The sequence below is a fragment of the Panthera onca genome, chromosome C1 (assembly GCF_046562875.1).
Source record: "Panthera onca isolate mPanOnc1 chromosome C1, mPanOnc1 haplotype 2, whole genome shotgun sequence".
Taxonomy (NCBI): Eukaryota; Metazoa; Chordata; class Mammalia; order Carnivora; family Felidae; genus Panthera; species Panthera onca.
Window position 1 is genome coordinate 207,139,229 of NC_138346.1, and position 17,091 is coordinate 207,156,319.

Here is a 17,091-nt window from a genome sequence, read left to right on the forward strand (position 1 = left end):
AGTTAAACATCTGACTCTTGATCACAGCTCAGCTTATGATCTCACGGGTGTGGATTGAGCCCCGCATTGGGCTCTGCACTGAGCATGGAGCCTGCTTAAGATTCTCTCCCCTGGGGCGCCCGGGTGGCTCAGTTGGTTGAGCGTCCGACTTCGGCTCAGGCCATGATCTCCCGGTCCGTGAGTTCGAGCCCCGCGTCAGGCTCTGTGCTGACAGCTCAGAGCCTGGCTCCCGCTTCCAATTCTGTCTCCCCCTCTCTCTGCCCCTCTACCACTCGTGCTCTGTCTCTCTCAAAATCTAAATAAACATAGGGGCGCCTGGGTGGCTTGGTCGGTTAGGCGTCTGACTTCGGCTCGGGTCATGATCTCACAGTCCGTGAGTTCGAGCCCCGCGTCGGGCTCTGTGCTGACAGCTCAGAGCCTGGAGCCTGTTTCAGATTCTGTGTCTCCCTCTCTCTCTGCTCCTCGCCTGTTCATGCTCTGTCTCTCTCTGTCTCAAAAATGAATAAACGTTAAAAAAAAAAATTAAAAAAAAAAATCTAAATAAACATAAAAAAAATTAAAAAAAAAATTTTTTTTAAAGATCCTCTCTCCCTCTCTCTCTGCCCCTCTCCCCTGCTTTCTCTCTCTCTCAAAATAAATAAATAAGCATTTAAAAATATAATAATCCACCTGGGACCTTCTGGCCTGCTAGGAAGAACCCCCTAGAGACCTTCTATGTCTCCCCGTCCTCAGCTCTTCACCTCTTGCAGTAAAGGGCTTTGTTGGCACACAGCGACACCGTCGACTCCTGCATAATGCCATATTCTGTATTCCTGCAGCGTTGTGCAAATGACAGAATCTCTCACGAAAATTGGGGGGAGGCATTTCTCATGCAGGACACAGGACCTTCGTTACAAACGTGTGGGTCATAGAGAGGCAGGATGGGCGTAGCAGTCAGCTTTTGCTGTAGCGATGCTGCATAACAAGCCACCCCCTAAACTCCGAGGGCAACGACACCAAATGTTTTCCCGCTCAGGATCTGTGGGTTGGCTGTGGTTCGGCTGCTCTAGAACAGGCTGCAGGTTGGGCAGGCTTGGCCCCAGGCTGCAGGCTGGGCCCACATCCGCTCCATGTGCATTTGTCCTGTTGAGGCTGAAGGGGAGCAGCCACCCAGGGCGTGTTCCTCCTTACGGTAGATCGCTAGAGCACCGGATCCAAGGCCAACCACATGTGCACATTTAGGATCTCTTTTCGTGCCGTGTTTGCTAACATTCTGTGTCCGCTGTTTATTGCTGCAAACAACCTCTCTAAATGTAGTGGCTTAACACAGCAATAACTGGATAATTCTCACACTTCTGTGGGTGGACCAGGAAGTTCCTCTCCTCTTTGCACCTGGGCTCACTCGTGCAGCTGCAGGTGCAGCCGGAAGGCTTGGAACGTCCAGGCTGACCTCATCCACTGACTGGCCGCGGGTGCTGGCGGTCACCCGGCATGCCCCAGTCTGTCGCGACCGGCGCGACAAACACCGAGGTCAGGGTCCTGAGGGTAAGGGAATGCAAGAAAAAAAGAGAGAAGAGAGAAAGTTTGGGGACAGGAGGGTCCCCTGGGCTGATGGCCCAAGTGACGGCTTTATTGTTGCTGTACACAATCTTTTATAATATAAGACTCTTATGGATCAGGTCATTCTAAGAATAAACAGGTTTCACATGATCACTGCCAGCCAAAACATTTAGTTCTGTGTACCTTGTGAACTTTCTGAACGGGTCACCAGACCTTGTTGATAGATTGCTAGCAAAACACAGTTCCCATGTTTGTTTCTATCTGACTCGGGGTAGAAAAAGGGAGGTAGCATTACTGCCGACACCTGCAGACCACAGGCTTCAGGAATTAACTTTCTCAGCCTTGACGAGGCTTTCGTCTGCCCTTGAGAGTGGGGGAATGGGAGGGGGAACCACCGGGTTGGCTTGAGCCAACAGGGAACATTGCTCGACCCGGTCTCAGCCTGGCGCCGGGGCCCGGCCTCCCACATGAATGGGAGGGGGAACCACCGGGTTGGCTTGAGTCAACAGGGAACGTTGCTCGACCCGGTCTCAGCCTGGCACCGGGGCCCGGCCCCCCACATGTCCCCCTATTGTTTGTAATTGCAACATGTGCATCCTGGCTTGGTATGTGGTAAAGGCAGTAAGACCCCATCTCCAGAAATAACACAGCAAGACAAGTATAACAGATATTACGGAAACAATTCCAATAAAGATCCAAAAGGAATGCTGAAGAATATTAAATGGATTAAACCCATTAAGTTGGTGCAGTATGGTTTCAGCGAGATCTCCAGGGTCAGGGAAACTGAGTGAGCTACTTGCAACAGCATTTATCTCTTCTTGTAGCTGTAAGAGGTCTAAGCTAGTGTTAGCATCATGCCAAACCCCTTGTAAATGACGCACTTGTCCCCATGGCATATTGGTATACTCTAAAGGGGTAACACAGATATGCTTATATGCATCATGACAAATTAAAGAAAGTCTGGTACACAAAACAGCAAACTGATCACCAAGATACATTAATGCTTCTTGTAGTGCCTCTAATTGGGCTTCCAATTTACGATCTATTCGTTCTTAAGTGACAGACACTTTGGATACATTATGAGCCAATTCATTTACATGGGATGCCATTTGGGCACTTTCATGTAAGGATATTACAGATACAGTTGCAGAGGCAATCACAGTCGCTGCTGCTATGAGTCCAGCAATCAAGAGTCCAAGAAACCGTTTGGTCCTGCACAGCCGTTTACTGATTTCTAAAGCCAATTGCATCCCATAATTAGGATACCAAGGTCCTGTAACATTTACTGGCAACACCCAATAGGGAGGTTGTAAGACCAGATAAACCTTCATCCCACTTCTAGAGGGTCCATCTACTGGTAGACAATTGGTCAAAACACAAGCAGGACACGTCAGCCGGTATAACTGATGACCATCTTCTTTCACTGGAGTAACGGTCCCATCCCCAACAATCAGATAGTAGGGTGGAGGAACACAGGCACGCAATTGCAGAACTGGAGAAACATAATATTCTGGAAAACTAAAGCTGTCATTAGTATATATTTTATCAAAGGTAGCATATAATTTCCAAAGATCAGAATGAATTCTTCCTTCAGGGGATTGCAAAATGGTTTGTGGGATAATCTTACGGTGTACCTGTACCTCGTTAGGAGGTGGATCCACGACCCTGGGATCAAGAGTCTCATGCTCTACCGACTGAGCTAGCCGGGCCTTTCGGGAATAATCTGTAATGGTATAGTTTATGTCTTTAGGAGTCATCCTCAATGAAGAGGATCGGGCACATATACCCCAAGGTGAGTCCCCAGTAAGGCCTTGACCAGCTGAGGGACATACAGGAAGAGTCTGAGGGGTATCACGCGGTCCAAAAAACATCCATTCTCCTAATAATTCTCTCTTTTGCCAAGAAGCGGCAACAGAGCGGGGTACCCGTTCAGAAGGACGCTTGCCATTTTGCCACAATGTATAAGCAATAGACCGCCCTACTGGTTTCGTACCCAGACACCCATAAGCAAGTTTGTACGGCGTAGACTCGCTTTGCAGGCAGATGGGTACTCCTGCAGAGAGTGCCGTCCAATTTATAGAGGCCGACACGGTGGGCAAAAACCCTGCATCTTCCCCTCCCATAAAGGTGAGATTGGTGTATACTTTGGGTGTGGGGTCTCTGCATGTTACAGGTTGTACTGCAGGAGGACCTACCGTGTATGCCCAATAGAGGGCAGACTCTCCGATTGTAGTGAGAATGCACAGGCATGCCAAGAAGACATGTGTGGCCGTTACCTCTCTTCCTGAGGCCATCACTACATCAGTGGCCTGGGTCAGCAGGTTCTTTATCTGTCCCCAGGTGGGTGTACCCGCCTCATGACTCCGCCGTTGTCGCTTCTGGGGGGGCTCCGTCACAGTCAATTTGGCCATTTTTCGGCACAACCGTAATGTCTCTGAGGAGCCGAAGCGGGACCCAGCGTGGCGCTTCCTCATCCTGTGGAAAAACACAAGCACACCCTCGCCCTTTTCGAAGGACTGGGTCTGGGCCTCGCCAAATGCCTTCCGGCATATCTTTCCATCTAGCCATCAAGAGAGGTTCTTGACTCTTTCCCCAGCGACGCTCTGCGGCAGTCATCCCTGCTTCACTGCCATTTAAAAAATTTAAAACATACAACACAAGAGTGAGATGCACATGTGGGGAATACTTTATCTTTCCCTTTAATATCTCCCCCTAAGTTTTTGCAGATACTGTTTTAGAGTCAGATGAGCTCGCTCAACAATAGCCTGTCCTGTGGAATTATAAGCAATGCCAGTTGTATGCTCAATTCGGAATCGGCGGCAAAATTCTGTAAAAGATTTAGAAGTATAAGCACTACCGTTGTCAGTTTTTATTTTATGAGGTTTGCCCATTGCTGCAAAGGCAGAAAATAGGTGATTCTGAACATCAACCAATGCTTCTCCCGAGTGGGCTGAAGCATGTATGTAGCCTGAGCAAGTATCTACAGACACATGTATATATTGCAATTTCCCAAAAGGTAAATATTGGGTGACGTCCATTTGCCACAAGTCATTGGGCCGAAGACCTCGGGGATTAATGGCACAGACCGGCTGTGGGAAGAATTGCGGACAGATGCCGCACTGTTTAACAATTTGGCCGCTTCACGAGATATTTTGAATTCTCGTCGAAGGGCTGCCGCATTCTGATGAAAATTATCATGACTCCTTTTGGCTGTTTCCAAAGGAGTGGTGATGGGCAGAACTTGCAATAAATGGGTTGCGGCATCGGCTCTCCGATTCCCAGCAACTAGGGGACCAGGCAGGTCGGTGTGAGCTCGAATGTGGGAAATATAAATCGGACTGTGCCGTAAATTAAGAAGTTTTTGTATAGCATGAAATAGACGATAAAGTTCCTCATCTGCTGTCAGTATAAAGGCAGTGGGAAGCTGCAACACGGCTTTGACAACGTATTGACTGTCAGAATAGACATTTATAGACTCTGGGTAAGTTTTTAGGGCTACCTGTACAGCATAAAGCTCGGCCCTTTGGACAGAGTTAGTCATATAATTTAAAGTGATCAAATTTTTATGTTGGGAAGTGACATAATACACTGCAATTTTACCCTCTTTACCAGCATCCACAAAAATGGAAGCAGCATCTTCAATCGGCTGACAAACAATAGGATTAGAGGGCAAAATATCTGTAAGACTGAAACCTTGTATTAAAGAATCAGAAGGTAAATGAAATTTAATTTGACCTGTAAAATTAGCCAAGGCAAGTTGCCATTCGATGGACTGAGCAAAAGCAGCGTCCACCAGCTTCTGTGTCAGAAAGGCACATGCAATAAATTCTGGATCGTGTCCAAAGAGCTGAACAGCTCGGGATCTTCCTCTAATGATGAGAAGACAAACCATAGATAGCAAAGGATTAATGACATGCAGAGAGTGTAAGGCTAAATGTAGCCATTCAAGTGGACCATGAGATTGCCACAGAATTGCAAAGGGGATGACCTGAGGTTTTAATATTATTAAATACAAAGGCTGAGAAGGGTCAATTCTAGTGACCTGGGCCTGCTGAATGGCCTGTTCTATATGTCTTATAGCTTCTTTAGCTTCTTGAGTGAGACTTCGCGGGGACGCTAGAGAACTATCTCCTTTTAGAATGTTAAACAAAGGCAGTAATTGTTCTGTGGTGACCCCTAGTGTATTTCTAGTCCAGTTTATATCCTAATAATTTCTGAAAATCATTTAAAATAGTCAAATGTCCAGTTCTAATTGATACTTTCTGAGGTCGGACAGTTGATTTGGAGATGAGATACCCTAGGTATTCAAAAGGTGCTTCCCTTTGAACTTTCTCAGGGGCAACAATCAAATTATATGCCTTAAGGCATCTTTGAAGAGAAATAAAAGCCTCCTGTAATAATTCCTCAGTTTCAGCAGCCAAAAGTAAGTCATCCATGTAATGGATACAATATACATGGGGAAAACTCTGTCTAAAAGGGGTAATTGCTCTGGCCACAAACTCTTGACATAAAGTCGGACTGTTAGCCATGCCTTGCGGTAAGACCTTCCACTGATAACCGCTTAGCAGGTTCCTGTAAGTTAGTGGAAGGCAGGGAGAATGCAAAATGTTCTCCGTCGCCAGGGGCCAACGGAATGGTAAAAAAACAATCTTTTAAGTCCAAAACTAGTAATTGATATTGTAAAGGAATGGCCGATGGGGAAGGGAGGCCAGGTTGCAAAGCCCCCATGGGCTTCATGACAGCATTAATTGCTCTCAAATCTTGCAGCAACCTCCATTTATTTGACTTTTTTCTAATCACAAAGATTGGGGTGTTCCAGGGACTGGTGGAGGGAACTAAATGACCTAATTGCAGTTGTTCCTCTATGAGGTGAGCAGCAGCCTCCCTCTTAACAGTAGGTAAGGGCCATTGGTCAACCCACACTGGAGTGGAAGTCATCCACTGGAGAGGCATAGCGTGGGGAGTTTCCAATGGCCCTAGGAAAAACCCAATCCGAAATGGTCTCTTTTAGGCTCGGGACATATGGCTCAGGATTCCCTTGCAACTCCTTCCCTAAGCCTTTCCCCTCAATATAGCCCATTTCCTTCATAAGGTGCATAGCAAGATTAGTCTGTTTTTGAATCGGGACTGCCTTAGTCTCCAGAGTCAAATTCATTGCAGTTAATATGTCCCTGCCCCAGAGATTAAGATCTATCTTCAAAACAAAAGGCTGAAAAGTTCCAGTCATACCATCAGGCAGTCTCCGATGTAAATAATCAGAGCTTTGCAACGGAGCAGAGGCATAACCAACACCTTTAATTGGAATATTAGTCACTTGAGTAGGCCATGTGACAGGCCAATTTTTTTGAGCAGTAACTGAGACATCTGCACCTGTATCCACTAGTCCCTCAAAAGGGACTCCTTGGATATGCAATGTAAGCATGGGCTTTTCTACAGAGATCACTTTAGCCCAATAAAGATCTGTGGAGCCGAACCCTTGATTTCCCCGGTAAGGTTTAACAGCCTTATTATTGGAGGATATCCGGGGTATCAAGATCAATCGTGCTATGGGAGTCTTGGGCTCAAGCACCAAAGTTCCCATAGGTAAGCTGGCCAAAATGTTTATTTCTCCAGTGTAGTCTTCATCAATAACTCCAGGATAGATCATCAATCCCTTAAGAGTCCAGCTGGATCTTCCCAATAATAACCCCCAAGTATTCCTGGGTAGAGGCCCCCATATCCCTGTGGGGATGGCTTTAGGGGGCTGTCCTCCTTCTAGGTAAACGGACTGAGCTGGGGCAAGATCTAGTCCTGCACTGGCGGGGGTGCCGCAGTGTAGTTGGCTAATACCTGGGAGGTCTCCAGTGTTGGACACAATGGGTGGGAAGGTGCCTGTGGGAACATTGCCGCAATTGAGGGGCCTGCGGCTGGCCCCGCTTCCAGTTTCCCTGAAGAGGTTTGCCATTACAATCAGTTTTAGAGCGGCATTCATTGACCCAGTGATACCCCCGTCTACATCTGGGACAAATAATTGCCAGCTTATTATTAATGTTAGGGCCACTTGGCAAACCGGGGGTGGTTGGAATTATTTCTTTACTATGACATTGGGCCTTCATATGGCCCTTTTGGCCACATTTGAAACACACTCTTCCACCCAGCTTCCTTGGATTAGTTCTTACGTTTTTACCCTGAAGCTGGGCATGGACCTGTAAGGGGTCTATTCCCTTTAAGGGGGCTGGTCCAATCTCAGCACATAGCCTGATATAATCCTCCAAGGTACCCTGATTTTTCCAAGGACGAATGGCTGCCTGACATGCAGAATTAGCAGTTTTATAAGCCAGTTGTTTTACAATAATGGTACCTGCCTCCCCATCAGTAACGATACGACTGACTGCAGTCAAAAGGCGCCCAACGAAATCCTGGTACTTCTCCTCTGGCCCTTGCCTAATTTTAGACAATTCCTCAGTTCTGCCCCCTGTGGAGGGGAGTTTTTTCCAAGCTGTAATGGCACAGGTATTAATTTGATTATACGCAATTTCAGGATAATTTAGCTGGAGGCCCACATCATAATATTGTCCTGTACCTGTGAGCATGTTAAAATCCACTGGTATGTTAGTTCTTTTATTATGCATAGCCTGTTTTTCAGCATTCTCTGCAAATTCTGCTTTCCACAAGAGGTTATCTCCCACACTCAAACAAGCCTGAGCGATGACCTTCCAATCTCCTGGGCATAATGCCTCCCTGCTCAAATTACCAAGCATAGACAGGGTAAAGGGAGCTGTTGGACCATACTGGGCTGTAGAGGATTTCAAATCTTTCAGCAATTTAAAACTTAGGGCGGAGTACGCTCTCTGTCCCCCCTGCTGAATAACAGGGTAAGCGTGAAAAGCAGAGGTGTCTTCCCCATACTGTGTTGCTTGATACAGAGTCCGCTGCAAAGGAGTAGTTCCCATAACGGGGTAAGGTTCAGTGGACTGTTGATTCTGAGTAATAGGGAAAGCCAGCCGAGGTAAGCCTCTATCTTGTGCCTGAAAAGAAGGTCGTTTTAAAGGTACCTTCTGGACCAGAGGGGCCAAGAAGGCAGGCTTCCTCTGATCTTCCAAATACGGCCCATCATCTCCCTGATCCCCAAAAGGAGAGTCATCATTATTTTCTGGATCTTGCACAGATAACTGTTCTAGGAGGGGGAGAGGAGGTAAAGGTGAAGGCACCCGTGACTGTCCCGAAAGGGCATTGAAAGTAGTTTCTGGAGGGAGAGGAGCATCTGAAGTCACTAAAGGTTGGGCTACTTCCGAGCTAAGAGAAACTATTTCAATAGAATCCTGCGGATCAAGGACCTCCTTAATACAGGTCCAAGTAGACCACAAAGTCCCTAGAACTGCAGCTCCACGAATCTTCATTTGATTTTTTAAGTTCCTGACCAACTCGCTGCCAATCCTTTAAATCAACTGTACCCCTGTCTGGAAACCATGGGCAATAATCACGCACTATGTCAAAAAATTCCCTAAGGGCTGACTGAGAAACCTTAATTCCCTTCTCCTTCATAAGAGCCTGCAAGGCAGTTATAAAATATCCCCTGTTCCATAGACTGTTTCTGTCCCATAGTTTTACTCCCGTCGTCTGTGCTGCTGGCACAGTTCCCCTACCTGAATTAGACGCCGCGCCGGCCGCTTTCGCTTTCCTCCTTGTTGTCTCAGGTCCCTGTTCGGGCGCCACTTGTCGCAGCCGGCGCGACAAACACCGAGGTCAGGGTCCTGAGGGTAGGGGAATGCAAGAAAAAAGAGAGAAGAGAGAAAGTTTGGGAACAGGAGGGTCCCCTGGGCTGATGGCCCAAGTGACGGCTTTATTGTTGCTGTACACAATCTTTTATAATATAAGACTCTTCTGGATCAGGTCATTCTAAGAATAATCAGGTTTCACATAATCGCTGCCCACCAAAACATTTAGTTCTGTGTTTCTTGTGCATTTTCTAGACGGGTCACAAGACCTTGTTGATAAGATTGCTAGCAAAACACAGTTCCCATGTTTGTTTCTATCTGACTCGGGGTAGAAAAAGGGAGGTAGCATTACTGCCGACACCTGCAGACCACAGGCTTCAGGAATTAACTTTCTCAGCCTTGACAAGGCTTTCGTATGCCCTTGAGAGTGGGGGAATGGGAGGGGGAACCACCGGGTTGGCTTGAGTCAACAGGGAACGTTGCTCGACCCGGTCTCAGCCTGGCGCCGGGGCCCGGCCCCCCACACCGTCCCTCCTGGCAGACTGCGCATCCTCCCATAGGCTCACCTGACGTCCTTACGTGGTGTTCTCCGGGCTGTGTCTCGGGCAAGGGTGAAAGCTCCTCCATCGGTAATAACAGCACTCGTAGTGACTGCCGCGTAGTGCGCTCCCCTAACACGCTCCGTGTTTCCGTCTGCCGGCCGCGGTTTTGAGGCTCTTCCCGTGTCTTATCTCACGTGATCCTCCATAGCAGCCCCATCAGGTCGATGCTGTTACGGTACCCATTTGGCAGATGAACAAACTGAAATACGGACCTCAGGTAACGTGCCCGAACCACACAGCCAGCTCATGGCAGAGCAGGTGGTCCAGCCACGGGTTGCATGACCTCGACCCCAAAGCCAGACCACCTCTCCAGGCCACCATTCCGTTCTTAGCCGAGCATCTTTCCCAGCACCGGCGTCACCGTTAACAACGGCCTGTCGACTCCTCTGTCCTGCCGGTCCGATAGTCACTATGAGCTAGGAGCGCATAGCACAACGACCTGGGCAATTCTTTCCCCAAAGTATACGTGCCGGGACCCTACACGGCGGGGGTCAGTCACCCCCTGTGGTGGAAGCCGGTCCCCTGGCCAGGAACCATAGTGCAGGCGGGGGCAGGGCATGCCGCTTCCTTGTCTTCTTCGTCACTGCGTCCCAAGCCTGTGGCCAGCCTACGCCTGGCACGTAAAGGGACACGTGACAAGTGGACCAAGCGAAGGAATGAGCCCCACCATGGGTCAGGGGCGGGGGTCTGCATGCCGGCCTCCCCCGCCTTGCGGGGAAGAACCGTGTCGCGCTCAACTCTGCACTGCCAGGGCCGACCGTGGACGCTCACAGATTTCTGCAGGAAAAAGGGAGGCCTTTTTATGCTGGCAGCGAAGAGTCATCCACGTTCTCTTTAGAAAACCTCTGCATTTTAAAAGAAGAAGCGAGGGTTGCCTGGGTGGCTCAGTCGGTTAAGCGTCCCACTTCAGCTCAGGTCGTGATTTCACGGTCCGTGAGTTCGAGCCCCGCGTGGGGCTCTGTGCTGACGGCTTGGGGCCTGGAGCCCGCTTCGGATTCTGTGTCTCCCTCTCTCTCTGACCCTTCCCCACAGGCACTCTGTCTCTCTCTGCCTCTCAAAAATAAAACTAATAAAATAAAATAATAATAATAATAATAATAATAATAATAATAAAAAGAAGCAGGAGCCACTAGGATGGGAAGCCCTCCGAGTAACGAGAGTTCGGGAGGAATCGGAACAGAAACCCATCGGTCCAAAGTGCACCTGGTCTGATCTCGCCTCTGCTCAGAAGGGAGAACTCACGGCCAGAAGACTCTGAACAAGCCTTCATTTTTCTTCTTTCTTTCTTTCTTTTTTTTTTTTTTTTTTTTTTTGAGAGAGACAGAGACAGCGTGAGCGGGGGAGAGGCAGAGAGAGAAACAGAGAATCCCAAGCAGGCTCCGTGCCGTCAGCGCAGAACCCAACACAGGGCTTGAACTCACAAACCGTGAGATCACGACCTGAGCTGAAACCAAGAGTCAGATGCTTAACTGACTGAGCCACCCAGGTGCCCCATGAACAAGTCTTCATTCTTGGTAGTTCTGATAGTTTCCCCCTCAGGTTCCTAACGTCCTGTCCCATCCTGTGTCTGGACGGGAGGTGAGAGAGCTCTAGGAACCCTCTGCCTTGACCCCGGTCCCGAACACTCCGGCAGGTCCGTCCCTTGGTTAGTCTTGGCTGATTCCCAACCTAGGCCCAGCTGGCTCCTGTGCCAGGGTTGTGCGGGCCACACTCAGTTGAACCCACTGCACCCCCTTGGCCTTCTCGGTGACTCCACATAGAGGGGCGCTTGCCAAAGCTAGGCCTCCGAGCCATTTACGCCACCCCACCCCCACCCCACCCATTTCCCTTTCTCTTTCTGGAGGGTGAGGGAACTCCTGATGGCTCCCACAAATGGGAAGTTGAACACAAAACATACCAACCTGCAAAAGGGAGCTGAAAGGTCCTGAATCCCGAGAGCGTGACGCCCCCACCCCCCCGCCAGCAGCCCCTGGGGGGGAGGGGGGGTCAGGGGGCCCAGGGCTGGGACTCCAGCAGCACCTTGCAGGCCACAGTTCTTTAACCCACACCAGAAAGTAAAACAAACGAAAACGCGGACACACATGCGCCCACAAAAGTACGCTCGCACACGTGCACGGTTATGCGTCCACCCTCCACTCAGGCCCTCAAATTCCTCCTGCACCTGCTCACTTAGCAGCATCCCAGCAAGCCTCTGGCCTTCCAGGGCTCCACAGCCCGCCATCCGGTCCCCGCCGGTTCCCGCAGGCCCGGCACAGCAGGAGCTGCGGTGGGTGGTCATGAGGTGGGGGGGGGGGGGTGCAGCTGAGAAGCTGCGCGGGCTTAGGGGCTGCACGCGTACGCGCTCCGCAGTCAGGGCGTCTGGTTGGAACCCCAGCCCCACCACGCTGCAAGCCACCTAGCAACCTCTCTCAGCTGCCCTGGCTCGTGCGAAACACGGCAGAAAAGGACAGTCGCTCATCGAGGTGCTTGCGGGGATTAAGCGCGAGAGTATGCCTAAAGGCCAGCATGTATGCACCCTGGTTACGCGAGGGACTGTCTTAAGCTTTATGAAAGGGAGCCGGCACTTTGTATCGGGGCACCCCACGCACGTGGTGCCTGGAAAATGGACCCGGTGGAGAAACCGTGACCTCGCCCCTGCACCCACCTTCTCCCGGCTTCCTCCACGGCCCCTTCCAACCCCCGCCTTGTGTTACTGACCCGGGGGGGGGGGGGGGGGGGGGGGGGCATCTTCGAGTCCGCAGCTGACTGTGATTGTGAATGAGTTAGTCACCCTTTTCCTGGAGCTGAGGCCTCACAGCTAGTTCATTCCAGCTCAGCTGTAACACCCAGTTAATCTGTGCACGAAGGAGACCCTCTCCTAATTGCAGGAAAGCTGTCATTATCTGAGTTAGGGGATGTAAAAAAGGAACTGCTGTAATGCGTCCGAATCCACTAATTGTTTTCTGCAGTCCCTTGGTGCCCAGTAATGAAATGTAGCAGGAAATCCCAGAGTCACTTCCGCCAGCCTCCCCCTCCCCACTGCCTCCTAGCTGCCACTCATTCTCCCTTCCCTCGCCCCCAAGAAAAGCTGCTTGTAGAATTAACCATTTTCACAGCGTTATCTCCTCTCTTGGGTGATGTTGCAAACAGCAGGGGGTTACTGCTTGGGGGACATGCCAGTGTTCACAAGGTGCCCCTCCCAGCCGCACCTGCCCTTGTCCTAGGCTCAGCATCCTTTCAAAGAGGCGCCTAGGCTACAAGCCCATCGAGGGCAGGGACTGCGTCTGACTAACCTCTGTGCTGCCTGCACCTGGGATGAAGCCCACAGAGAGTGCATGCTGTTTAAGCGAATTGAACTTCAAGTGTAGAGTTATAAGCCTTCACACTGTATCAGTCAGGATAGGTTAGGTTATGCCACAGTGACAAACATTCCCCAAATCTCAGAGGCGAAACACAACAAAGGTTCCCTTCTCACCCCTGCTCTCTGTCCACTGTGGGCGGGCAGGGGCTCCGATCCTCGTCGTCGCTCAGAGACCCAGGCCGATGTTGCCATTCCTGTATATTCTCGATGGGGGCCTCATGGTTCCGTAAAAGGAACCCTAAGTATCTTGCCCTAGAACCAAGGTCTTGAAACCTTTCTCTGGCTCCAGAACTTTTATTTACATTAGTATCTGGGGCCCCTTCTGGTTGGATATATTCACTCAAAGCAGGAGCTCACCTCAGACCTGCTAAACAGAACTACTCTAAATTCAGTTCGCTCCAAAAACAAAAAATAAAGAAGAAAAGAAAAGAAAAGAAATTTGCTCCACCTGTCCACGCGCATTAAGCACCTGCCGTGTGCCAGGCACTGTGCTGGGCTTTGGGGGAGGTGGCAGTGCGGAAGCCAGTACAGCCCCTCCCCGCCCACGGAGCAAAGAGCCCAGTCTGTTGAAAGAACCTGCCACCTGAGACAGGAGGTGGGGCCTTGCAGAATGGCCACGGAGGTTGCCGATGAAGTGTGTCAGTCACCTGAAAGGCACCTGGCACAGAGTAGCCTGGTGGGGGCTGACATCCTTAACCTGAGTGTCCCGCCCTCACGGGGAGACCACCATCTCCCGTAAGGAGTTGGCTTAGAACATAGAAGGAAACACAGCCCCCCGGGACGCAGTCGGATGCTTAGCGAGACTTCCAGGGCTGCTCTGCTCCTCCCGGGGCTCCAGGCAGGTGGCTCGGAGTTCGCAGCGGTGCGTGGGGGCTGGACCATGCTCTGCCCGTGCAGCTTTCTCCATCTGTCATTCGGATTCTCAGAGCAGCCTGGCGGCGTATTCAGCGGGAAGGACTGACTCCCCCCTTGGGAATCCCTTGTCTTCTGGATGAGCGTTTTGAACGCGTCGTGTGGCCAAGGAAGCTCGTCGTCTTCAGACAGAAATAGACCCAGATTGCGCCGGGGTGTGCTCATGGCTGCTCCCTGTTTGACTCACTCCAGTCATCATCTTCTCTTCATCCTCGCCTCGCTAGCTAACAGACATCGGCACTTGCTCTGTGCCCACCACAGCTCCATATTGTGCGTACCGTATTTAATCCTCAGCGATAATCCTATGAGGTTCTAATTAACCCCGTTGTACAGATGAGGAGACCACGCCTTACAGAGGTGAAGCGACTGGGCCACGGTGACAGGGCTGCTGATGGTGCCGCTGGAACTTGCATCCACAGTGGCCGACCCGTGCTCATATTCGTGATTTTGGTCGCTAACCCTGACAGCAACCTGAGATCAGGATGATTCTCTCCATTTTGCGGGAAGGCTCAGTGTGAAGCAAAGCCACGTTTCCAGGTGCATCCAGAAGGGTTTTTTGGTTGCAAGGCCTTGGATTCCCATCAGCTGCCCTTCCCTCAGAGCTCCCCGCTGCCCGGGAAAGACAACTGCAAGTTCAGGGCGGCTCCTGTCTGTCTGGGTCAGAGCATCCTGTGCTTTACAGCCGTTCTTGCTGCCCAGAAGGCTCTCCGCCTTCCCCCAGCCCCAGGCATGGCGCCAGCTCAGACACATCCTTCAAGATCTGGCTCAGAGATCCCCTCCCCCGTACTCCTCGTGAAGGGAGAAGTCTCAGACTCGGAGGCAGTTAGGAAGGAAAAGGTGTTTCTTGCCAAAAGGTGTAAACTAGTCAGACTTCAGAAGGCCAGGCTTGTCAAATTACACACACACACACACACACACACACTCACACTCCTGAGTCCCAGGGTTACCCCGTGTTTATCACACGGTGGGAAAACTGCCATGTTCTCATGAGATTATGGAAGCCACACGGGGTGTCAGGATCTTCGGCCATCCGTGTTCCAGCTGCTGCGAACAGAGCTATTCTCGTGGAGTCAGCAGCTTGAAGGAGGTGCTCGTTCATTTGGGGAACTAGATGTGACAAGGGGGCCCTCCTGTTTTTGCTTTCTCTCAGAGGATAAAGTGGGCGTTTGCTTGTCTTTGGGGTTTGGGCCACAACAGGTGGGACGTCCGTGCTTTGGCCTGATGGCACGGTTTTATTAACTGATCCTCACAGCTTCCTCACGAGGCAGTATTCCTCGTCGCATTTTACAGAATTGCGGAGAAGGAGGCTGAGACCCAGAGAGCCGAAGGGATTCGCCCAGAGGCAGAGCCGGGAGGCGGCAGAGCTCAGATTCATGCCCAGCACCCAAGTCCGAAGTGTGAGCCATTCTGTTTGGGGGGCCACCTCTCTGCTGCCTCTCCCCCCGCTCTTTCCCCAGCCGGCTGTCCCCACACACACCACACTGTGCTGTGCAGCTGCTTACTGGTCTTTCTCCCGGACTAGAGGGCGGTCAGCCTCAGGGAGGACCTGTCTTTCAGGTTCACCTCTGACCCAGGACTTGGCACATAGGAGGTGTTAGTAGCCAATTCGTTGATGAGGCACACGACAGTAGCCGGGAAGTTTGCTGTGAGTGCTGCCTACAGAACGTGACGACAGCCCCCAAGACCTGGGCCAGCCTCCCCACCGCTCCGCTTCCAGCCGGCACGTGCCCAGCAGGCACGATCGGCCAGCACCCCCACACCCCCATGCACCGATCCTGCCCACTCAAAACTGAGACAATGGGCGCCTGCCAACAAGTGTTTGTGCCTTTGGGCAGGAAAGGAACGTAGCCAGAATTCCCAGAGACGAACTGTCCACTTCCGGCGGTCCATCTGCCAGCCCACGGGATGGATGTGCTTTGGGAGTGGCTGACCGTCCAAACCAAGGGTATTTCTGGCCCCGGCAGGTGGCAGGGGGACTATAGCGGTGCCCGTTGCCAAGAAGAACCACCATGCAAGCACTCACTGAGAGCCTCTGGGCCCCAGATCATGATAGACTGTTCGTTTTTCTCTGCATTTGCGTCAAAAGCTTTCAAAAATTAAGTAGTTGGAGAGCGAGCTCAATTCAGACTGACTCATGGCAGCAGGCTGAGCCAGGAAATGGCCTCATGAAGCAAGAAAATCAGTTCTGTTTCAGTTTATTTTTGCATTTATTCTCCTCTTCGTTCCGAAAGGATTTGAGGGGAATTAATTAGAGGCATTCCATATTATCTCTGCCCCGTGGCTCCGGGCAGGTAGTCAGCGAGACATCTGAGATGAGCCAGCCCACCTGTCGGCGTATTCAGTCCGTACACGGAAGCCTGCCGGGCGTGCCGCGCTCTGGGTCCTGGGGTGCGTGCATCCACTCGGCCTGGCTCCCCCATCCACGCTCCATCTGTAAGCTGGCTCCATTCATTCACTTTTCCTGTATCTCCAAGACGAAAGGGATCGTGGCAGCCAAGGCGGATGAGAGAAAGAAGGAGCACTGGACCTGGAGTCTGGAAGCTGGAGTTCAAATGCAGGCTCTGCTTGTTACTCTCTGGGTGCCCTGAGGCTAGTCACCCACCTCGGAGCAGGGTACCAAGGCCTCTCGGGCTGGTCCTGGGATTAATAACTACTATTTATTTATTTATTTATTTATTTATTTATCTTTAATCTTTTTTTAATGTTTATTTTTCAGAGAGAGAGCGTGGGTGGGGGAGGGGCAGAGAGGGGGGGTGACACAGAATCGGAAGCAGGCCCCAAGCTCTGAGCTGTCAGCACAGAGCCCGATGAGGGGCTCGAACTCACGAGCCGTGACATCCTGACCTGAGCCGAAGTCAGAAGCTTAACCGACTGAGCCACCCAGGCGCCCCTAATGGCTCCTATTTATTGAACACTTACGATGCTAAAAGCACTTGGCATGTTCTCTCTCCTTTCACGTATGAGTGGCCCTAAGCTGTTAGTGCTGTGTTTTGCGTGTGAA

General features: G+C 50.9%; 1 protein-coding gene across 9 annotated transcripts in view; it reads left to right on the plus strand.

Annotated features, from left to right (window-relative positions):
* The window catches only part of TMCO4 (transmembrane and coiled-coil domains 4), a 104,158-nt gene that overhangs the window by 55,824 nt on the left and 31,243 nt on the right, over positions 1-17,091 (plus strand). The window contains exons 14-15 of one of the 9 annotated variants that reach the window (XR_009606941.3): positions 14,105-14,360; positions 15,381-15,459. The exons of 6 other annotated variants lie outside the window; for them this stretch is intronic. Coding sequence is in view for 2 of the 3 variants with exons in the window: in XM_060621387.3 (XP_060477370.2) it covers positions 15,381-15,688 (308 nt within the window). In the remaining variant the exon portion in view is untranslated. Of the gene's footprint in view, positions 1-14,104; positions 15,361-15,380; positions 16,765-17,091 lie in introns of those variants that run through there. 2 more of the 9 variants (XM_060621387.3, XM_060621393.3) reach the window with 2 other exon arrangements.